Below are 26040 nucleotides of genomic sequence, written 5' to 3'. Positions count from 1 at the left end.
TTTCACAGTCATTTACACAAAAAACACTGCTTTTGAAGATGGACATCTCTACAATGGGCTTTCAAGAATTATTACTTATGCACAAAATATGCTAATCCATACTAAGAGCAGAGTCATAAGTTGGTGTGACTTGTGAGACATCAACATGCCTCCTCAAGATTCTGAACAACATGACAACAATTTCCGCCCTCTTTCTCACCCAGGACATCCCTGAAGGAGTGACCTACCTGTCAGCAACAAGTTGCAAATTTCGTGCCTATCATTCTCTGGGTGTGAAGCCTACCAACTACAGTGTTTTAACCCACATTGTGCTCCCAGTTTTATTTACCATAATTTCATAATGATTAACAATAATAATCCTCATAAAAGAACACCAATATATTTTTAATGTGGGGTTTCATGTTTTATTTACACCACTGGACATGATCAGAATGAAGAGGAAACCCACACGTGCATTTCTGTGTGTCAGAACCCAGCCACAGCCTTTGTGATTTCATGAAGGCAGTGGTTAAGTGCTAACACACACAAATGTGTGAAACCACATTAAAAAGATATCAGTGTTGTAATGTGAGACTTATTACTGACAATCACTATAAAATTATGGTAAATAAAACTTCTAACCAAAATTGATTAAAACATTAAAGCTGAAAGTCTTCATGAACGGACAGCAACAGGCACAAAATCTTCAGCTTTCCAGTATTTTACACATTCCTGCATTTTACACTTTTTTGGGTCAGTCCTATGAAAAGTGTAAAAAGGGAGATTTACTGTATATAAAAAGTAGCCAGTCATGTCTCAATACAGCATACATCATTTATGGCGTTAATCTAATGTCACGATTTACTGTATATAAAAAGTAGCCAGTCATGTCTCAATACAGCATACATCATTTATGGCGTTAATCTAATGTCACAAAATCACTAGATTTTATGCTTCTAAGTATTTTTTTAAGGATAATAGCAGTGTGAAACACATAAAGGAATTACCAGTAAAAGTACTATTACTACAAAGAGAAACTGCTAAATTTGCTCCTACAACAAAGATCTTAAAAGGAATTAATTGTAATGAAGTGAATCAATATCACAATTGATCGATTTTGCCTCATGACAGACCTGTACTATTTAAGATACATCAAAGTAGATGTTTGCTGTGTATACTAGATAAACATTTTGATGTGTAAGTATTGTATGTGCTTGTACACCATTTTAAGAGCACTGAAGTGTTCCTTACAGGTAATAAAATAATACTTCTTTCCAAAGGCGGTTTAGGGAGTTAAGTAAAAAATACAGAAATGTGAACATCATAAGAAAGTTGAAGTATTACCAGTCATGTCAGAAAAACAATATTTTAAATTATTTCTATTATGTTATGGGATTTTTAGTCCACTCACACATAAAATGAGGGTTTAAAGTGTATTTTTTTAACCATAGAATGTTGGTCAAAAAATTATCAAATGATCTCTGACAAAAAATAAATAAATAAAAATAAAATATTTAAGTTGTCAGTTTTAGCATGGATGCATAGGAGTTAGTAATTTGTTTATCACTTTTGCATTTCTCAGTACGATTTTCTATTCTGTACATACTGAACAATATTTTAAATTATTTCTACTATGTTGTGGGATCTACTAGTGGTGGTCATTTTTGGCCCACTCCCACATACAAGAAGAGTTTTAACTGTATGTTTTGAACAATACAAAGTTGGCCCAAAATTGTGAAATTGTTCCTAGCTATAAGAATAACGCTTACATTGTCAGTTTTAGCATGGACCACTATGAGTTAATAGTTTTTAATATCATTTCTGCACTTTTCTTTATGACTTTACATTCTGTATCTGGTACACATGACAGCTACAAATGTGGTCAAACGAATGAAAGTAGTATAGATGAGTATGAAGACAAAACACAGCTCAGAATGGTTTTAATAATCAATCAGGAAGCATTGAGAAAGGTCATGTGACCACCTCCACAATATGCCTGATGAGAGGCTCTCTCTCTCTCTCTCTCTCTCTCTCTCTCTCTCTCTCTCTCTCCCTCTCTCTCATGTTTTGCATTTGGCCCAGGGCAGTCAGGTGAGGTCAACTACCTCCACTGCCTTTCATACTCGAATTCTGCTAAAAAGCAGACATCCTTAGGCCGTCTACATCTGACTCTGTCTTATGTTTGTATGGGGGGGGGGGGGGCTCTGAATTAGAGCATGTGGTCAGTATTTAGGGACCAGCAACATCCATGTCAAACCACTTGCCATACTTGGGACTTTGATATTACCAGATTGGTTCTTGGAAGACTGTATTATTAGCATACAATGAAATGGCTATGGATCTCTGGACTTTCTAGTTAAACTGTCAAGTATGACTCTGTTGGACTTAGACACGACACGTACAACTTATGATCTTACTTGTACTGTGTTTCACTGTTGAATAAACCAAGTATTCCCCAAGAACTGTCAAATATTTTAGTGCACTGAGTACTCTACTTGCTGGTCGACAGGACACGAATCCTGCACTCTGCCACCAACACAATGCCACCATGGAGCTACCATTCTTGGAATTGTCACAACTGCAGCTGCAGCAACAAGCTCAGCAGCTGCAGCAACAGGCTGAGCAACACGCGCAGCTACAAGCAACACAACAAGCAGTCTGAGAGCATAAAATACTGCTCACTGCCCCTCCAGTGCTCTTACTTGCTATTTCAACCTTCAAACCTGAGGACGAAGACTGAGGCAGCTTCCACTGCAGGCTTCTTCTGTGCTTCCAGGCATGAAATATAATGAACATTATTACCCAGCACAGTTGGCTTCTCTCAACCAACCCAAAGTTGCTGTCTATACTTTGTAAAATATGTTCTCTTGTAGCGTCTGAGGTGCTACTTTTTGCACACATTTGTAGCATGTTGTCTTCCTAACTGTGTCACTAATCGCTGCTAGGTTCAGAGGTTTTCAGTGTCAAAAGCAATTCTTCCAAACTTATGCAGCTCAGGTGGTGTATTTAAAAGATCTCTCCAGAAAGTACCATTTTAGATACAAAAACTCTACATATAAACAGGCGTGCACAGAATTTTTAATGTGCTATGTCATAATTCATTACAATCCTGGTCATGAAGTAGTATTCCAAACATTGGGATTAGACAATCCCATACTAAGTGAAGTTCTTGCAGTCACTAAAGCTTATGAAATCTTCATGTCAGCACACCATTCATTCGACGAACTTGTGCCTACATCTTCCCACTACCATGAAACTGATCAGGACAAATATGTCTCCCTGCCCATGCAGGTACTTGTGTGAGCAGAATTTAGTGAATTTGTCAACATACAGCAATACTGCACACTGTTCTGTCAATAGGAACTGTTATGCAAGTAGAGTATATACTTTGCTTAGTAATACAATTCCTGCACAGCAAGCTGCATAGGTTTTGTGGCTTTCCATCATCATTTCTTTATGCTTTCTCATGCCCATGGCCTTTTCCAAGACATCAAATATGATCACTTTGGTAAAATCATTCATACAGTCAATGTCTGTCACACCACGCCTTCCAGGTTGGCCTAGTCCTGGTCACTGTCACTACAACCAGTTCACACTCAACATGAGTAACTCCACATAACACAGTGTAGGCCGCGTGTGGTAGCCGCACGGTCTGAGGCGTCTTGTCACGGTCCGCGCAGCTAACCCCATCAAAGGTTCGAATCCTCCCTCGGGCATGGGTGTGTGTGTGTGTCATCCTTAGTGCAAGTTAGATTAAATATTGTGTAAGCTTAGGGACCAATGACCTCTGCAGTTTGGTCCCATAAGACCTCACCATAAATTTCCAATTTAAACACACTGTAAACATGACAACAAGTAATTCACATGGCTCCACTCGGTCACGAAGAGACCTAAGCAGATCCTTCTCCAGTTTACCATTATTACGGTGGCTATTCAATTTCAAAATTTATATAGGTGCCTTTGTCTTGTTGACTGGCAAATTTACATACAAAAAATGCGGTGCACAGCCCACCAAAACTTATTGCATAATGGCTCCATTATTACTCTGAGTAAAATATTCTGTTCCAAGGTATTGATGCAACGCAGATGTAACTCTCATGTAATCTCTCCTTCTTGTTTGTCACTTCTGCCTGAGTGCAGAACATTTTTGGCTGAGAGATTTTTCAAGCCTTCTGTTTTCAGATCAATCACAAAGTCCACAATATTTCACAAGGCATTCCCTTTGACACTTTTAGGTGTTGCGTGATAAATTTTCTTCTGTGTTTTATGTCAGCCTATATACTATTGTACTGCACATATCACACTCGAATCCATGGTGACACCAATGCTCTACCGTACTTGCCATATTCCTGTCATTTTCTTTGCAAAAACTTGATTACCTCCAGCAGCAACAAATTCTAGTCAATGGGCTACATCTCAAGCGACAATGAAAAAGATCCCAAAGGACAAACTGTGCTCATTTATGGTTGTTAACACACCATCGTATAGTATAACTACAATCAATCGTCTTTTGGAATTGCTAGCGCCCTGACAATTTTCCAGCGATATCTCGAACAAAGTATCAGTGACATCCACAATTGTTGCAGTTACTTGTTTGATACAACTGCCCAGGTCCGTACATAAGTGGAACTCCTTCACAATTTGCGCCTGCTCCTGCAGAATGGTTTAAAGTGTAATTTTGGCAAGTGTGAATTCTTCAAGTGTCAAGTAGCATACCTAACTGGGACATCATTAGAAGTGGACACTCAGAATTGATGCAAAAACATATGGAAGCAATAACTCGTTTACCCACACAACCAAACCTAAGTAGCTAGACGTTTTCTTAAGTAAAGTGTATTATTACTCTACGTTCATACCTCAGAAACATGAGGTTACTAAACCTTTAAACAGTCTCTGCAGAACAGGATTCATTGGAGAGGCACCTGTCTGGCAAAATTAGAAGCTTCAAAAATAATCCTTAAAAAGATCCCCTGCTTATTTATGTTTTATCCTGCCCAACATCTTATCTTAGCCATTGATGCCTCACAAAATGGCCGCATCTAAAACTCTGAACCCAGCCATCTACAGCCAAACTGAGAAAGGAGCTCTTGCCATTGTTTTAGGGATTAAAAATTTCATACATTCTTAAATGCAACCATATTCCACTTACTAACTGACCACAAATCACTCACTGCATTTTCCAGACATAAATCCAAGATGCCTGATAAAACAACTCAATGGCTTCTTTTTAAGCAAATACCATTATATAAGGTGGTGTAGTTTGTGTTCTTGCCCCAGATGATTATTACATGAATATTTTGTCAGGATTTGTAAGCGGTGGGTTGTTGAGGTACGACAATACATGAACACAAGAAGTAAGTTTAAACCATTTTATTAACAAAGGCGGTTTATACAACATGCATGCTACACGCACCCATCATCACTGTGTCTGACATCCTAACTCCGGCTAATTATGGTTGTATCGAAAGGCTCCATGGTGAGCTAAGAAAAGAGACATATTCGCGGCCGAGGCCGCGCTGGTTAATACTGCGCGCTGCGGATGGCGGCCAGTCGCATACTCTCCGTCGCAATGTGGCCGGACACACGTCTACTGACCAAGTGAATCATCAGCGTTTCAGATAGGCCGGCTGGCAAGCGCGTGTTAACATACCGCACAGCTGCATGCATCCCATAGACCGTTACATCACTCTCTCCAGAGAAAAAGAGTAACCATAGGTGGCTCAAAATGACCTCTATTTTACCATTTGTGACATCAGAAGGCATTGCAACATGTATTTCATTTGAAGCACAGTAACGTTCTGTACAGAAAAGCATGCCTTCAAGATGACAATTTCATACATGACAAATGCTATTGACAAAAGACCAATTAATAAAAGCAATAAAAACACAATGTGACGATCAAGTATGCATTAACATTACTGGAGGAATTGAAGGACTTAGTTCTATTTGCTGCTTCAATGAAATTTAACTCATTATTTGAAGAGATTACATTTTAATGGATGTCCTCAACTAATAAATAACAATGTGTGGCATTCAAGATTAATCCACTATTGTTCAATTTTTTTGTAAAGGGTTTCTCAGGTGTATCACAGTTTTTACAAGAAAATGTGACATCAAGGGTGGAGTTAAATGAGGAAATTATACCTTCAGAACATTGTTTAAGAAATGAAGGATAAAGATGCGTTAAAATTCTAGGGCCATCATCTCTTGCAGGATGATTCATAAACAATTATTTCTCACAGCTGTACACTCTACTGTCTAAGAATACTGGCGATTCAGGGCAAATTAACTTATGTGCACTGTGGCACTGTTATTTGGCAGTCATGTTGTCTTGCTTGCTGAAGAAAGGATTGATTGATCCGCTGTTTCACTCCCCTTCATGCTTCCTTTAGCTTGCATGCTAGATCCCCTAATCCCCCATGTGTTCATGCTGTTTCCGGCAGTCGAGCGTGCAAAGTCCAAGGGTGAATGCATTCTTCTTCGTAGATGATCTCATATGGACTTAGGCCAGTTGAGCTGTGCATTTTGGCATTGTAACAACTTACCAAGTACAGTAAACAGAAATCCCAATTTTCGTGTTTGCTGCTCACATAATGGCTAACCATTTTAATAATTGTTCTCTGGTTTCACTCTACGCTTCCATTTCCTTCACGGTGTGCTGATGTAGTCATTAACTGAGATATTTGCATGAGCTTACAAGTCTGTTTAAGTAATTCACTCATGAAATTCGTTCCTTGATCACTAATTATACTTAATTGTGATCCAAATTTAAGAATCCATTCTTTTACAAAAAATTTACCTATAGTCTCAGCACTCTGATCAGGTATTGGTATCATGAGAAGGTATCTAGAGAAATGTTCTAACACTGTCAATATGTATTTGTTTCTATCTTTAGTTTCAGGCAACGGTCCTATGACATCTAGTCCTACTCGTTCAAGGAAACACATTGTGAAACAAACTCGAAAACGTCAGCTTTGCGACTCAGCCACCAAAACATTTGAGATATTTTAATGTTTGTTGCTTTTTTACTACAATGTCCTGATAATAAAGAATTGTGTTTCTCTCTCATGAATTGCTCTTTCATGCTTTCTGGAATAACTAGTCGGTTTCCTTTACTAGTGAAATTGTACAATAATTATTTATTTCAACAAAACGTTGATCATTTTCCCATAATTTGCATTGTGGATCTTCTTGTTTACCAGGTCAATGAATAACCTTAAATTGTTACTCACTCAGTCTTAATTCCCATCTTGTTAATCTTGTACTTGGACACTTTAAGCTCAATAACCATTTAAGTGCGGCATGATCTGTAATAACTGTAAATTCTCTTCCTGTTAAGAAACATCTGTTATGTGTTATACCAAAAACCAAAGCACAAAGCTCCTTCACAGCAGTAGTATAGTTACATCTGTAGTTATTTCAGTAGTGATACTTATGTTTATGTGTGCCTGATACTGTTTGTTGCATGTGGCACTTCTGTTGGCACAGACATATCAATAACACCTCATAGGCTGTTGTTAATGTACAGAAGTCATGGTAACTACATAAACTGGTGAAGACAAGAAAAACAACAGTCTCGTTTCTCTGGCTAAAAGGGAAAAAAACAATGGACTTAGTGCATTTAGAAATGTCTGTCAAACAAACTCAGTGGTCTAGAATGGTTTTCAATGCCACAGTATCAAGAAAATTTAACATAGCAGGAAATTTTAAAAGAAGTTGTACATAAGCTTTTTGGGATTCTATGCCCAGCCTGTAAGAAATACAAACTGTCTAACCAATTTTTCCAAAAAGAAAAAGTAAACGAACAGTAATCTGTGCTGAGTATATTTTCAGATGGTGCAATTGCCTGACTTTATGCTGCAAATACAGCATAAGGAAGGCTAGGAAAAGCTGGGCTAAAAAGAAAATTAATACAGGAAATAAGAAGAATGCTGCCACCATCCTATCTATATGACCAGAAACAGGAAAAAAAGGGGCATATTACATCTCTCAGATGGAGCAGCATTTTACAGTACAATGAACAACTGGTGGAGTATGACAAAGAACCTTTCTACTATCTAATACTGGAGCAGAAACTTGTAATGTAGTACAGCAAAAGAGTGATCCTTGCAGCACACAATAAATTATACGGTGCATACAAGAAACCAAATCAAATTTTCAAGGAATGAGTTGCTATGCTCCAGGGTCTAACTAGACATTGTAAATTTAAATGTGTATAAACTGTCATACACAAATACGGAAGTAAGGGCATGCTTATAGTACATGCTCCTGAAGCCAGTTTGAGAAATAACTGAATTAATTTAAGTAACCTGTATTTACAATAATTCAAGCATTTGAGCAGAAAAATGAACAGAAAGGGCTCTAAGTAATGTGGAAAACAAAGTTTTCAAAACATTATTTCAAGGCTCAAGAAATTTTAAACAGAAGAAAAGTAAGCAAGAGTACAGGAAGATGCCTAAGAATGTGGATATACAAGACTGGTTAGAAATACAGATGATGATAATACGCAAAGTAAAGTAAAAATTAAATACCAAGTGTTTCATCACACATGAAAGAAAATTATTCTGTTACAAATAAGCAAAATATTTTAATTATAGATATAAAAATAAATGGAGATATTGTCCTTGTAAAACTATAATAAATAATGCAACTCACGAATTTACTATATTTCCTAAGTTATGCAAATTTCAGGATACACTAACAAGGTATAGTGATAAAACTGTTGACACCAAACAACTCAAGTATAAGAATACAGTAATACAAGCAACACTATTTGGCATGGCTCCTACTGAGGCAAAACAATGCAGTATATTATGCAATGGGACTTGCAATATGACACAGGAGCAACCCACCTCTGGTTGAAGTGATCTAATTGGTTCAAAATGGGACACCAGTGACACAACACTTACATCTGTCATACCATTTGGTGCTACAAGGAGCACTTGTTGCTCAATGCAACATTGCCATATGGTACATGGGGAGGGAAGTGAAGAACCCAATACCAAGCCATCTGATCTGCCTAAAAAAAGTTTTACATAAAAGACGCAAAGCTACATTAGTCTCTCTCTACTTAGTTTCTCAGAAAATCTTTTATTTTCAGCGTAAAAATTTAATTCACATGTGAATCAGTAACTTTAGAAACTATGTAAGTCCAGAGAGGCAAAATGTTCAGGAGATGAAAATAACCGAATGCAGGTCAGAAAATAAGAAAATCAGCTTTCCTATTTGTATGAGGACAAGGAATGGTGTCTCTCAACACTGCAATGTGCCATAATCCATAATTAGTAGTTTCAAAATAGCAATAAAGCATTAGAGTTGTAGGGCTTAAGTTGTTTCTCAAATTAATGTCACACTGTATGGATTCAAGCATATACTATTATAATTTTTAATACTACAACAAACACAAGCATCAGAAACATAAAATACATGTATGTTAACAAAACATTATAGATTTGTAAACAAAATGTGGTAGATCAGTAACTTAAACTAGCACATTAGTTAAATTTATATAGTATCTTCATAGTATCATCACTTTTTGCTTCATTAAGGGGTATATTCTCATAGGCTGTGTTGGATGGAAGGCTGACTGGATCATTAATTCTATGTCCTGTGGCTCTCAGGTTGAATGTGTGTTGCACCAAACCATTGGTGAATTCTGATGTCATAACTGTACACATTAACTTGCTGAAGTATGTGAAAGGCCTGAAACTTGATATGTGGAACTGGGTCTTCTGGTGTCATAGAAGACTGATACTTTCTGTAGAGTTTACTTCTTGTAGAAGTGAGGCCACCAGTCTCTGAAATTTCTGATATCACCCAAATATGCCAGTGTAAGGATTATTTAAGTTTCGAACTTGATTGTGTTATTAGTTCACACACCTGATTTGGATGATAAATTCTGTCATGCTCAATCTCTTTATTACCCCAAAATCATGGTCAGCTGGCAGTAAAAATGACCCCTTATGGAAAAAACTGCTCAATAATCTTAAAACATCTGGTTTCTGTAAGTACTAGGAGAGCTTGCACAATTGTGTGGTTCCTGTATTGACCCCCTCACCCAAGATCAGAAAAAAGACGGAGTTCTGTAATGTCACTGGACAGATTGTTATTGATGTTCTATAGTGTGTAATGAAAGGCACTACCTAATTTGGCTCTTTTCTCTTGGCATTCAGTACAGATGTAGAAGTGGTCAGTTTCATTCTTCATGTTGTGAATTTAAAATACATAAAGCGCCAATTGATGTAAGTAAAATAACCCCTGTACTGGAATAATTGGCAGATGTATATTTTGCATGTAGTCAGAGGTCGGCACACAGATCATCCCTTTCTTTACACAGCTGTGTTTGCAGAGAATTGTAGAACTGTTTGTTCTTATCCTATGTACCCCAATTCACCCTTGTATACTTTTTTGGCCACATTATCAAGGAATGGTGATTTTAGCTTCAGTGGCTCACAAATGCAACAGCTATTCACTTGTGACTGCCCAAATTTTAGATAAAAATGTTCTTTAAAACATTTTGTGTAGTATTGATAAATTACTTTAATGGCTGCATATTTAACTTTGAAAAGATCAAACATGAGTTTCACAGTCTTCTGCCCCAGTAATGCGACACTTTCCCACAGTTATGACACTGTTTTGTAGGGAATGCTTAAATATGATTGTGGATATGCACTTTTATGTCAGCAGACTTCACATTTGCAGTAATGTTTTCTCTAAGTTGGTTTCTTGGAGATTTACCAGAAAGCAATAATTCCCTCATACAGTGAACTCTTCCATCACAATTTACACCATGTAGACAAATAAAAGCCTTCTGCTCAATTTCCTTTCTTGATTCATTGATGATAATATGATATGTGAAGCTAAAGCTATATTTTACTAAACTGTTTTCTTTCCTAGGACTTTTCCTCTGCACAAGCTGACACTCTATGAGTATTAACCCTTGCAAATAGAGGTCTTGCTGTGCCTTGCATTTCAAACTGTTAAATATCTCTAAAATTTGTTTTTCTTGTACCTGTTTTAATCATGAAAGCACCTTTCTTACAGCTGCATCTGTAAGCAGTTTGTTGTGCTGGATCAATTTTATCAATACTGTCTTTATATTGCTTTCCCTCTACACGACACCATTTATTATTTCACTTCTGTAAGAATCTGCTTTTCTAGAACCTTTACACCATTCCCTCTTGTTTTCACCATCCATAATTTATGAAACAATAACACAGAGAATAATACTATTAAAACTGCCTGTATTTGTGACCCAAGCAAGTCAACTGTTTGTAACAAATGAGGAGTGCACTGCATGTGAATGGTGGTACCAACATTAAGTATAGGAGAAGAAGTAGCAGTAGCAGTAGAAATAACAGTAGTCCTAGACTTACGTATTTTATAAAATTACCAGATTTATCACACTCTGCTGTGCTGCGGGAAAACTCTGGACTAATGTACTTTCTATGCAGAATAATAAAACTTAGTTCAGAAAAGTAGATAATAAGAAAACCGGACTTTTGGGGAAAATTAAATTGTCTTATATAGTTTCTAAGATTATTGATTCATATGTTCTCGGCTATGCAGTCTTTCTCATTCAATTTTTTGAATGCTACCAATTACCAGTGCAAAACCAAACATTCACTTGCATGTGTGATTTCAAGATGGAAAGATGTTGTAACTGTACAGAATTCACCACCCATTACTACAATATTGATGGTGCCTGATCTCAGTTCAAATCCAGGAACATTTCTTCTGAATAGACATGAAGCTGAATCATTAAAAGCAATCGATGTCAGTCTTTGGAAAAGGGACCTCTTGTCATTATGGGGAAATAACAATGGTTCGACAAGAGGTCCCTTTTCTAAATATTGCAGCTATACATGCAGTACTTCACAAAATAGCATCTCTTAAATTTTAGAAGCATTTTAAGGAGCTCAGAGTAAATTCGTATAAAAGAAAACCGTTTTGTGATTTCAATAATGCCAAACAACACACGTGGTCTTATTTTTGCGAATGTCTACAGATGTTGCCAATGTATTCAGTACGTACTTTACATGAATACTTGCCTGTCTCTATTTAACAGGGTAAGCATAAATCTTAGACATTTCAAAATTATGCTTTGATCTAGCAATGGGAATAGAAACAATAACAGTTAATTCATCTTCAATCATTAAGGAGTGTGTGGTGGTTAACTTATAGTAAGCTTAAAGAACAGCTGACAGCTGACGTTACAAATTCGTGTTTACAGTTTGCTCAGTTTAAAGTATGCAATGTGTGAAGATAGAAATGTGAAAGCACTAAACGATATTGGTGTTGGTGGTGATTTATGTGATGAAGATTATGAAGTATGTCAAGATTATTTTTCTGAAAGAATGCCAAGTAGTGACGAATCAAGTGATGAGGAACTGGAACCTCAAGGTGATGAGTCAGTTAACCTATCTGATATTTCTTTATTACAAGACATTCTGAAGTTTAAAGAAGCCTTAATTGTGATCAAGTTGTAGATGAGAATGATGGTGCTGAAGACTTTGACCTGGTTGTAACTGATGACTGCATAAATTTAATTGACTCTTTTGATGCTGACAGAGACCATGCTCTCATTTCAGAGTTTTTAAAAGCGGGTTGTGGGTGCAGAGAAGAATGTTGCAATTACTATTCAGTTGATGAATATTTGGAAATGTGTTGTGAATGTGCTGAGATTGATCATTATGAGAACAATGTCAACACATTAGATCAAGTAATTTTAGGCCAACTGCGATGTGTAACTTCAGATTCTTCTTTGACAGCTCATAAACATAAAGTACAAACTGAGAGGAAACAACCACAAAGTAAATACTTAGTAAAAGGTTGGCATGTTTGTAAAAACACTTACATGTTTTCCAACAATATTAAAATTAAAAGACTAAAGTGCCTAACAAAAATGTATAATGATACTTCTTTTTCTGATTCAGAGTTTGTTGTAAGGTTTTTACACAATTACGCAGAACAACATGCCATAATTTTACCAGGCAGAAGTAGCACTCAATATACTGCAAATTTCAAACATCTACCTTCAAGTGATAATAAAGCCAAAATTTTTGAAACTTACAGGGCTTCCTTTACAAATGATATGACCGTAAAACCAGTATCAAGTAGAGTGTTTTGTAATATTTTGAAGGAGATATGCCCAGAAATAGTTGTCATGAAGCCCAAATAAGATCTTTGTGCATTTTGCCAAAGGTATTTCACTTCAGGAACTGCAATGGCTTCAGTGCCTGAAGAAACTAAAATGGAAACTATTGAAAAAATGAGGTCCCATCTACAACTTGTTGCAAAAGAAAGCGAGTTTTATAAGGGAACTATCAAAAAGACAAAGGAAAATTTTGAAGATGGTGATAAAAGTTGTGTACACTACAGTTTTGACATGGCTCAGCAAGTTCACATACCCAGTAACCTGTTGCAGCCTGGACCTATTTATTTCTTGGTACCTTTCAGAATAGGAATATTTGGGGTTATGTGTGAGACTATGAACAAACAAGTAAACTATCTACTCCCAGAAAGTGTAGGAACAACAAAGGGATCCAACATTGTTGTCAGTCTTTTCCACAACTACTTTGAAAACTACAGTCATGGGGAAGACACAATGTTCATTCATGCTGACAATGGTATAGGTCAGAACAAGAACAATATCTTATTAGGATATCTTGCTTGGAGAATCAGTAATAACAAAAATAAGAGAATTGTTTTGTCATTCATGCCAGTAGGTCACATGAAATTTGCATGTGACTGGGCATTTGGACTTTTAAAGAAAAGATTTAGGGTCACCTATATCTCTTCCATACAAGAATTTGCCTACTGCATTGAGAAATCTACACCTACAACACATGTTAACTCAGCTGTTGCTGTTGGAAATGAAATAGGTGAAGTCACCGTGAATACATATGACGGCTAAATTTCTTGAAGGATAGTAATGCTAACAAAGTACCTCATATAACTAACTATATATGCTTTCAGTTCAAGGTTAGCTACAAAGGTGGAGTACATTGCAAATTGGACATTGATGGAAATGAATTTGTGTACCGCCTCTTCCCCAATGACAATGGACCCACTGGGTTTCCTGCTGCAGTAATTCCACCAGGGATGACAAGACAACTAAAAGAGTACCTTTTTAAAAGCATCAAGATCTATTGCAAAGAGAACTACAAAAACATTCTGTGTCCCGAAGTAGGCTCAGAATGTGAACCATAAACTCAAGGCAGCGACAGTGAAGATCCTGAAGAAGAACCTGACCAAAATATGGGATCTCAGTAATCTATTTTGGAAGATTTGTAAATTCCAATTTCTTGTGGTTCTAGTCCTATTAATTGCTCCAGAAACAGAATTTGATCCAAAAGATGCCATAACATAGTGTAAAAATATAAATATTATGCCAAAAAAATAAGCACAGGGCTTACTATATTTTTCTCAACAAAGGCCAATTTATTTGGTTTCAAATGTATTTACACTCTGATGTGATATAGGTCTGAAGGAGTAATCCACTTATCGTGAAGTGTTAATTTAAAAAACTCCTCAGAATGTGAACCATAAACTCAAGGCAGCGACAGTGAAGATCCTGAAGAAGAACCTGACCAAAATATGGGATCTCAGTAATCTATTTTGGAAGATTTGTAAATTCCAATTTCTTGTGGTTCTAGTCCCATTAATTGCTCCAGAAACAGAATTTGATCCAAAAGATGCCATAACATAGTGTAAAAATATAAATATTATGCCAAAAAAATAAGCACAGGGCTTACTATATTTTTCTCAACAAAGGCCAATTTATTTGGTTTCAAATGTATTTACACTCTGATGTGATATAGGTCTGAAGGAGTAATCCACTTATCGTGAAGTGTTAATTTAAAAAACTCCAAACCACTTGACAAAGGGCATTTTAAGTGTAATATATATTCAGAATTTGTTTCTTAAATATGCAAAGTTAAGCAATGATAATAAAGTGAAACTTTAAAAGCCCATATCTCAAAACACCTCTTTTTTGTCATAAATATTCAACTTGCCATAACTTCCTCAAATTTAGAGATAGAAATAAATGTTTTTTTACAGGTTCATCTGAATTTAATGCAAATTCCTAAATTTTCGACAAGATGTCCCTTTTCGCTTTCCGCCTCACAAATATTGACTCGGGGGGATGTTTACAGAATGAAATATTGACTCTGCAATGGAGTGTGTGATGTATGAAACTTTCTGGCAGATTAAAACTGTGTACTGGGCCAAGAGATTCTGTGGAACTTGGAAGGCAATAGATGAGGTACTGGCAGAAGCAAAGCTGCAGGGATGGGTCATGAGTCATGCTTAGGTAAGTCAAGTCAATAGAGCCCTTGCCTGCGAAAGGCAAAGAGCCTCATTTGAAGTCTCAGTCTGGCACACAATTTTTATTAGCCAGGAAGTTTCATACGCTATGCTGTTCATAGTAGCTTACCCAAATTCATATTTCCTTATTCGTTATTAGACCTAATCTTGCATTACTCCTATTTCATTTTATAATAGCAGGAAACTGATTGGGAAGGTACGTTTGTGCAGTGACTTCAAATCAACTGTGAATGCGTTGTCCATAATTGATACATACAGAATCCTGGGGAAAAAGACATAGTGGCAAAATTAGGTAGAAGAAAATAATATTCATGTACTGACTTGAAAGATGTTTCTTTTCAATTATAACCTGCTAAAGAAATCCAGAAAGTAATAGCCATTAAAACATCATTTGGCTTCTATAAATATAAAATATTACCTTTTGGAATGAATTCTGCCCCAGTGTTGTACGGAAGATACCTTGAAAAATTATTCAGAAAGATTCTGGGAGCAGCAGATTACACAGATGATATAGATGCATCAGGAAGTAGAAAACTTAGAGAAAGTGTTCAAAACACTGTTGAGTTAATAAGGAAAAATGTTCCTTGTCTCAAGAAAACAGAGAGCATCTAGGGCAAGTACTATCTGGAGAAGGTATACATCATACCACAAAACACTAGAAAGCCATTGCAAAGCTTTCAGAACTGAAAAACATGAAACAGTTGCAATCAGCTTTACATCATAATGGATATTACAGAAAATTTATTCCTGTGGCCACAACTACAGCCAATTGTTATGCAACCTGCTACGAAAAAGAGAAAAATGGAATTGGACAAAACTGTCAAATGGTTTTTCATAAACTGAAATGAGCTCTATTAGATTCTAAATGCTTAGTAACACATATCCCTGAGAAATGGTTAATAGTTGCAGCTAACACTTCAAATTTAGGAACTGGAGCAGTTTTGCCACAGAGTGGGAAATGCAGATAATGCCTTTGCTTTCATAGCAAGACTTCAAATTCAGACACTGGTTACTCTCAGGTAGAATCAAAAGGTCTAGACTTCATATTTGCTATAAAGAAATTCCGTAATTATTTGTATGGCAGCAAATTTTTGTTACAAAGTTTCAGTAAGAATAATCAATCCTGCAGAGCAGTTCTCAGTAAAAATTCAAAAGAGGTGGGTATTGTTACTACACTAGACTTTTGCTAATCCGGCCATTCCTGGTACATATGGGTGCCGGATTAGCGGAAGTACCAGATTATTGAGTGTCTGAAATTTATTTTATTCATTTATTTTGTATTTTATTTATTTTAAAAACATAGGGGATATAGTGTACTGTACTTAATTAAATTAAAGGATACAATTTTAAAACATAGAGGATATACTTTATTAAATCCAAAAATACATTAATTTTCAAAGAAAACTTAGTCCTTGAGTCTATATTGTACATAATTACACAGTCGTATCACTCACTATGAAATATGTCCCTAATTTTTCTGTCGCAATGATGATGTGCAACAGTCGAATGCTTTAACACGCAACCACTTTACAAGCATTACATCGGTACCGCATGTATCTGATTGTTGCATAATGTACTCCAGGAAGACCTTGGCAGCTTCAGCAGCAGCATAGTGAGAAATCTTCAAGCTCTCTCCTCCTGTGTCCTCCTCTTCATCACTTTCATCATTACTTTCTTGCATGCTTTTGATTATTTCTTCATCTGATAAAGTTTGGTCCGTATCACAGTTTTCCTCATTCAGCCATCATCAATTTCTTTTCCTCCTGGAAGGCTGTGGAACATGTCAGTGTACAAAGTAATTGATAATTCTGAATTGACTGGCTCATCGCTATCATTCACTACTGGATCCAACTCGGTATCAATGAATGGCCACAATTTTCTCCAGCTCTTCACTATGGTAGCGCTCTCCACTTTACCTCATGCTTCGGCTGCTTCGAAAACAACATCACATATGTTAATTGCTTTCCATGCCTTCAGTATAGTCTTGATAGAGTCATTTTCACTTTCATTCAGCAAGGAGACAAGAAGTGAATGTCGATACTGATGTTTAATTGATTCTAAAATTCCCTGGTCCATGGGCTGAATTAGGGCTATCACAATGGGTGTGAGAAAGAGTGCTTGTATACCATTGGACTATAGAGAAACAGCTGAAGGATGATTGGGAGCATTGTCAATTATAAGGATAGCTTTCAGTGGAAGCTTTTTCTTCTTTAGCTCTTTTCTCACTGCTGGTACAAACATGTCATGGAACCACCAAGAGTATTTGTCTATCCATCCACGCTTTCTTCTCAGTCAAATACTGCACTGGTACAGTATTTATGTCAGTGTGTTGAAAACAATTTGGATTTTGGGATTTTCCAATCACCATAAGCTGCAGTTTATGACTCCCATTTGCATTACAACACACCATTAATATTACGTGCTGTTTCTGTTACTTGTAACCACGAGCTCCCTTCTCGTTCTTGACAGCTAATGTTTTGAAGGAAGCATCTTGTAAAAGAGTCGTGTTTCATCCACATTATACAAGGCACCAGCAGTTAAATCTTCTTTCTCTATTATCTTCTGTATCTTGCTTACAAACTCATCAGCACCCTTATCATTAGCTGAGTGACTTTCCCCGGTGATTGTCAGCTGCTGAATGCTGTGTCGTTTTTTCCAGTTTGATAGCCAACCTTTGCAGGTTGCTCACGGCAAACACGTTACTACTGCCAAGTTGTTCATTAAATGCAGCTGGTTTTTGCTTCATAATCAGGCCAATGACTGGAATTCCTTTACTGTGTTGTTGTATGAACCATCTATAAACAGCTACGCCCACTTCTTCATTCTCACTCTTTGGCTTAACCTTTCATTTTCCCAACTCACAATCAATTTGTGTTGAGTACTGTCAAATAACATCTTCTTTCTTTTTGATGTCATAAATAGTTGCTCGTCCAACACTGAACTCAGCAGCAATGGCTTTCTGCGAAAAACCTCTATTTAACTTATCTAAAATTTTGAGTTTTTGCTTGAGGTCCAGTGTAACATGTTTACTTTTAGAAGACATGATTCAGAACTGTAAAGGTAGCTACAGTCTCAAGTACAGTATATAAAGCATTGTTTAACTAAGCATTGTTGCACACGATAATTCATTGTGCACCTGTTTTTGGATGTGTGCCATATTACTGAGAGGTCAGACTACTGAGGGTCGGATTAGCGAGAGTCTAATGTATTGGCATACATTTATAAAACAGAACATCATGCTTCCTCAATGCAATGAAGGTATGTTATCACATCTACCAGCTGGCAGTGATGAGATATTTTATGCTTTACCAGATTTATGTCAGATTGGTGCCCAATCAAATAAGGTGGTAACAGGGCCACCAATAGGCATAATTAAGTAACATTGGAGGCAGTATGAAAAAATAAATTAACCAATGAAAGTAAAACACTTTATGGAAACTAGGTGGCCATTGTTGAAGACACACATTGAACAGACTTAGTTCAATGAGTATGAGGAGGATTTGCTGTTGACAACGCGACATTAAATAGATTCTTTACATTTCATTTTGTACTACCATTTGTGGAATCTACAATACACATCATAAGGAATCATATTCCTTCACTCGATAGAAGAAAATGTGCAATTAGCCAGTCCGGAAGCACTGAAATCAGAAATATTAAGACTAACACAAATGGTGCTGGGAAATTTCCCCTACCAAGAAAATGGCAAGACAACATGTCCACTGGAAAGGTTTACAGAAGGGAATAGAAAACATATTGCAAAAATGTATGCAGGAAATATCAAGCTGCCTCGCCCAAGTCATATTTTCAATGGCCCAAGTCACAAAATCCTTGGAGTAGAATCCACTTGTACTATCAAGGACAATTTGAAGGAGAATACTGGCTCATACTACTAGACACCTGAACTAGTTTCCCTTAAACCATACAAATGGGAAACATAGATGCAGCAAAAACAGTTCCAATACTGAAGAAGTTATTTTCAGACGGTTTACCAGTAGTCACTGTAACTGACAAAGGCACACAGTTTACCACTAGAGAATTTTAAGAGTTTTGTATGGAAAACAGAAGAATACAGCATCTTTGCAGTGCACCATTCCACACTAAATAAAATGATGTAGGTGAATGTTTCATTGGGACTTTTGAAACACAAATGAGAAAACTAAGCTGCAAGTACAATAAAGAAGACACACTAGTGATGCTTCTAAAATACTGCTGAAGCACACCCTATAAAGAAAAGTTCTCAGCCAAGATGATCCTTGGAAGGAAGATGAGAACAGGACCTCAAAAACAAAATGTAACTGCTGCAAGAGACAATGAAATTAGGAAAAGGAAATTCAATAATGACAATAAAACAATACATTCAGAGGGGCATAAAGTGGAAAAACTATGATAACCAGGGGCAGTAGTGTGTCAGCTGGTGAAAATGATGTACTTGGATGAAGGTGGTGATACTAGCCACAAGCACGCAGACCAGCTATGCCTGTGACATGATAATCATTCCAGATGTTACAACCCTTTTTCAGTTTCAGAAGTGCACAATGAGAAAACAGTGGAAGGGTTTGTGGAACAGCAGCCATCAACCAACACTGACATCTGCAGGGCATATACGTGGACAAGGGGAAAAAATCCCAGATTTTTCTCAGATTTCCTGGTTAAAAATACACTTTTTCTGGAAAATACATATTTTTCGAGGTGAAAATACACTTTCTTCATGTTAACTGACAGTATACTTTAACCTCGAAACTGTAAAACTTATCAATCCTTTGAATGGTAAAGATTTTATACACCGGAAGAGAACTTTCCAGCACTTTAGGAAATGAAACCCAGTAAGATGTAATGTGTTTTGGAAAAATCTTTGATGTGCAGCAGCATGTACACTGAATACTTTTGTATTCCACAAGCATAAATACAAATTCCACCAAACACAGCATGTCAGTTTTGGAAACACTGAAGATGAGATTGCAATGCACTTGTGTCAGCCAACCACAGCTCACTTTACATTATCTTGCCAGCAAATGACAACAGATATTCAGAGCTTAGGATGTGATGTAGTCAGCCAATAGCAACATCACTGTTAAGTAGCTTGAACACACAAATAGGAAAAGTTCATACACATATAGTACAGCTACAAGAAAAGCTGAGGGTTCAAATATAATGTTGGCCATTTTTAGCGTATGTTACCCCTTTAAGATATATCAAACACAAATGTGCTGGTAAAATTTGAAATAATAATATCAACAGCTGGTCTACTGGGCCCAAAATTTTTCTAGGTGGCTGGTACTCAAAGTGTTAAGGTTTGAATGAGTGTCAAATGCTCTAATTTAACAAATTCATTGCACAGTCTCACACAAAACATAATTCATCTTGCGTAAAAGGAAATCTACTTTGAAAGTAACACTTCGCAAACCACCATCTGCAAATTTTCCTGCAACCTGTAAGAAACAGGTTTGTTTGAGCAGTTGCCAGAGAGCGCCAGAAGACAGGTGTCGTGGCACATTCACTGCTTTGATGATGCTGGATACCTGTGCTTGGTGGTTGGTGGTTGCTCTCTCATATACCTTTCGCTGCATTTCTGTTTGGGATTTCGTATGTTGTTGGCATCAAATGACCATATTAATCAGTGTTATGTAGCATTTCCAATGAAGTTTACATCCACACAGAACTGCAAAAAGCTAGTAAGAAAGAATAAAAATTTCTTGCGAAACCAAAAAAAGTTGTTTGTATAGACCAGAAGTAAGAACAATAAGCTTTTCATGACTTTTTCAAACTGTATAACAATTAACAAGGTTACTTGTGAAACCTAGAAACTGTATAACAGGCAGTTTATATTCTGCTCCACAAGTAATTATAAAGCCTTGTGGACAGTTATAATGATAAAACACAGTGTGCTGTCAGTCTATTAATTTACTGAAAAATGGCATTCTATATATTTAAGATGTAAACACTCAAACAAAGAAATAACCTCAAGCATAGTGGAGGTAACAGACAAGTGTTGGAACATGTGTAGTGATCGAGAAATATTGTTTCATGGAAGGCAGATATGTAAAATTCTGCTAAAGCTTTTAAGTGTAGTTTTCAAGAAGCCAGTTCTCTTTGCATACCATTACTATATTATCTCGTGTATGGTTCTTTATAATGGCATAATGCCACATGTGCCACAAGATGAAAATGTGAACTTGAAATTTAGCGAACAGTTGAAACTAGCCAATAGTTTGGAATGAAAAACATTGTTTCAAATAAATTGACTGCCTCTGCAGAGAAGATTAATAAAAGCCAAATTTCTTTAGCAAACTGACAAAAATAACTTTATTGTTCTTCAAAGTGATAAATGCTTGATTGTCAATAATGTAGAAATAAAATCAAATCAGAAAACGGGAACTAATAACATATTTTAGTTTTTCATAATTATATGAATGTATTTTAATTAATTTGATCGCTCACAGACACAGAAATCCATTTTGTTTTCATTTGACATGAGAGCTGTAAACAAAGAGAGAACAGCAAAATCACGAAATGTAAATGAGGGTCACATGGAGACTACACCTCACTACAACTCAGATTGCTCTGTGCATGAGAAAATGTGGCAGCTTGGGCGCATCAGAAAAACTTTTCCATGTAGTATCTGGCTGCTTGCAGCTAGTGCTTATACATCTAAGAGCCACACTTCATACAGCTTGAAGTGAGAGAATATGCTCTTCATACAAGACTTCACCTCTGCGCATGCTCATGAGCCTGCTGGAAACTGCTCAAATGAACCTAATTAAACTTTTGTGATGCCACATTCACTGAAAGCAGTTATGAAGTACTGCATAGTGTTCATCCTAAGGTCTCTGCCACAGTTTGGTGTTGGCAGACACTTGTGTACAGTGTGTTTTGTTGTTGTAAATGGCACTTCTTTTCTCTCTCTCTCTCTCTCTCTCTCTTTTTTGCCACCCCCCAACTCAAGTTTTATGTCGGTGTTTTTCTCTCATTTATGTTTTATTACTTTATTGTTTATTGCTGCAGTATTATACTACGGTAGTGGGCTAACGTAAAATTATTTTTAGAGTGTCAGTTCTTATCAGTCAAAGTTACAAAAATTTAACTCAAAACTAAAACAATGAAAAATTTGTGGATTTCTAAAAAATTCCTGGGTTTTTCCCAGTTTTCTGCCAGATGAAAAAATTCCCAGATTTTTTGTGGGTTTCCCAGGGTGTATAACCCCTGATCCAGCAGCAACCAGATCCCATAGATTTTAAACCCTGCAGATGCAGAATGGAGATTGATCAAATCCACTCATAGCAGTAGCCTGTATATTGGCCTGCTTTTTAACAGTACATAGTAAGTCAGTTATTAGTGAGTAATTACAGGCAAGGTTGCGCCAGTTTGACCAGGCAGAGCGAAACCGCTAGTAATTTGCAGGTGCTACAACAGAGGTCGTCAATACAACGGGAAACATGTTGCATGTAAGCAATCATGTGGAACAAGTAGTGCACAGTTTCACATCAGGGCACAAACCAGTAGGATAAGCCATATGCCGTGACTTCATAAGCAGTTCCAGTTCCAGTTCCATCGAGCACAGCAGTTCCATATTAGCTCAGCTGCTGTGAAGCACCGATGCTGATGAAGAGTCCGACGTGAAATCAGCAGCCCAGAAACAATGCAAGATATTGCCATGGAGCAGTGCCTACTTCGAGATGAAGATAGTTATATTCACAGATTTGGACTTAGTCTCTAAATGGGGCACTGACATAGGCTAGGACTATTTATATAACAATCGCATGAGAACTGAGTATTTGTATTATGGAATAAAACAGTGTTTTGGACACACACTATGTAATCAAAAGTATCCAGACACCCTCAAAACCATGCGTTTTTCATGTTGGGTACATTGTGCTGCCATCTACTGCCAGGTACTCCATATCAGCACCCTCAGTAGTCATTAGACATCACGAGAGAGCAGAATGGGGCACTCTGCACAACTCACGGACTTCGAATGTGGACAGGATATTGGGTGTCACTTGTGTCATACGTCTGTACGCGATATTTCCACACTACTAAACATACCTAGGTCCACTGTTTCCAATGTGATAGTGAAGTGGAAACGTGAAGGGACACATGCAGCACAAAAGTGTACAGGCTGACCTCATCTGTTGACTGACAGAGACGACCGACAGTTGAAGAGGTCTGTAATGTGTAATAGGCAGAAATCTATTCAGACCATCGCACAGGAATTCCAAACTGCATCACGATCCACTGCAAGTACTATGACAGTTAGGTGGGAGGTGAGAAAACTTGGATTTCATGGTCGTGTGGCTGTTCATAAGCCACACATCACACCCTTAAATGCCACACGACGCCTAGCTTGGTGTAAGCAGCGTAAACATTGGACGATTGAACAGTGAAACAGGACAACACAACACCCAGTTCCTGAGCGAAGAAAATCTCCGACAAAGCCGGGAATTGAATCCGGGCCCTTAGGATTGACATTCTGTTGTGCTGATCACTCAGCTACCGGGGGCGGACATGGGATGTAATGAAATGATCGTATGGCATTGCTGGCCAGAAGGTCCCAAATGGGGAAGTTCGGGTGCCAATTGCAAGTCTTATTGCAGTCGACGCCACATTGGGTGACTCACATGCTGGTGATGAGGCTGAAATGATGATGAGGACAACACAACACCCAGTCCATGAATGGAGAAAATCTCCAACCCAGCCAGGAATCGAACCAGGGCCTGCTGCATGGGAGGCAAGCACATTACCATCCAGCTATGCAGGCAGACTCCAGTATGGGATAACAACAATGTTATCAAAAGGATAGACTGCTACTCACCATATATAGGTGACACTGAGTCACAGAGAGACACAACAAAAAGACTGTTATACATTTAAGATCTTGGCAAAAGGGCCTTATTTTAGGGTAGGAAACACACACATGTTAACACAAGCACAACTCTCTCTCTCTCTCTAATAAACACACACACACCAACTACCACACCACAGTAGTCACAGACAGCCTTTTGGCAAAAAGCTTAAATGTATCATCATAGCATTATTTTTCTGTTGTTAAACCATCAATACATCCTGTACGCCAGCTTTTGACGTGTTACATGTACATCTTTCTTCAAGAAACCACAGGACCAGGGATTGATTAGTGATTTTAAGAAAGAGAGAAATAAGTATACTAATAAGATAATTTGTTGTACATAACAATATGTTTATCATAAGTGCAAATATTTTTCTTGTTCATTGTGTGTACTGATATGTAGTTAACATTTATGAATTTGAAGCAATTCATGAAATAAATGGGCCTGATAGCTACAGAACACGAATTAAAGGTTAGTGTTCAAAACTGCATGCTCACCTATAAGTGCAGGGTGACCCCAGTTTTGCAAAAGATTTATTTCAATGATTGATCCACTAAGACATACATCCATTCGACTGACGTCAAAGATAGTTTCTGCAGGCGGTAAAAGCTGCTGGGCACACGTGAATGGTCGTTCTTCCTAGTAGAGAGAATTATAAAGAAAAATAATAATTCATTCATGCAATCATTTACACACTGTGTTCCACTAATTGCATCATAAAGGAGAGCTATCAGGGATGAACGAGTAAATTATACATGAACTGGCAGAATCAGCGATTGCAAACACTTCAGTAAACTATGCTAACAAACTATTATGACCAGTGCCAATCTACTTGCACTGATAATTATGTGAATCATTTCTAGGTTTCATTACTGACACGCAAAAAGTAGAAACTTTGGAAAAGCCATAGTTCTTACTTTTACACTACTTAGCTATTTTTGATTCAGCTGATATTTCATATTACACATTTATGTAACTTTACACAGAATACTATTAACTGTCTATATACAAGTAAAATTAAGACCTGTTCAATATGAGTTAGTTTCAGGTTCTATGGATCATTTGCATGATAAGTCATAATAATGTAGAATGAGTCATTTTATATCCAAACCACAAATTATTTTGTAAATGTGACTGTGACTACATACTCATCATTTACAAGGCTGCTTAACCCCCCCCCCCCCTCCCTCTTTAAACACTACAATAATAGAAATTCTTTCACAGAATAGGAGTTGTTAAAGAGATGTTTTTGTAATTTGCTTTCAAATTTTACTTTGCTGTCTGTCAGACATTTCATATCACTGGGTAAGTCACCAAAAACTTTGTTGCAGCATTGTGCACCCCTCTTTTGTGCCAAAGACAACATTAATGTGGTGTATTTTTTTTCTTCTGGTATTGTAATTATGTACAGTCAACAAAAAAAAAAACTGTTCCAGGTACCTTCGGTTGTGTACAGCTCACGTCAGTGTAGATGCAACACACACTGGCAATCATGGCAGTGCCACATGTAACACGCTTTTAGCAGTGTATTTGTTCCCTTCTTATTGCAATGATTTTACCTATACACATTTCTGGTTTTCAGTTATTGTGTATAATTACTGCTTATTGTTTTATATATACACTATAGCACTTACTTTCATCTGTTTGAAATGCCAAAATGTTCCTGCCTGGAATATACAAATAAGAGCAGAGCTGTAAAGTTATACAGTAGCAGCATGGCAGCATTTGAGGATCTGTGTATCTATGGAGGTTATTAAGGTTGTGTCCCCTTGTTAGTGTTTATTTATTTTATTTTTTTACATTATATTGTTTGTTTATGTGTTCCATGCATAACATGAATACAGGTGAAGTACACTGAACATAACTCAGTGCACCAAAAATTAGT

General features: G+C 37.1%; 1 protein-coding gene across 1 annotated transcript in view; it reads right to left on the bottom strand.

Annotated features, from left to right (window-relative positions):
- LOC126094461 (katanin-interacting protein-like) overlaps positions 1-26040 on the bottom strand; it is a 338835-nt gene that overhangs the window by 122915 nt on the left and 189880 nt on the right. Inside the window, exon 8 of the mRNA XM_049908844.1 lies at positions 24653-24794. Coding sequence (XP_049764801.1) covers positions 24653-24794 — 142 coding nt within the window. The remainder of the gene's footprint in view (positions 1-24652; positions 24795-26040) is intronic.

Source organism: Schistocerca cancellata, chromosome 8, assembly GCF_023864275.1.
Source record: "Schistocerca cancellata isolate TAMUIC-IGC-003103 chromosome 8, iqSchCanc2.1, whole genome shotgun sequence".
Lineage (NCBI taxonomy): Eukaryota > Metazoa > Arthropoda > Insecta > Orthoptera > Acrididae > Schistocerca > Schistocerca cancellata.
Note: the sequence above shows the minus strand (reverse complement) of the source record. Positions and strands in the feature narration are given on the sequence as shown.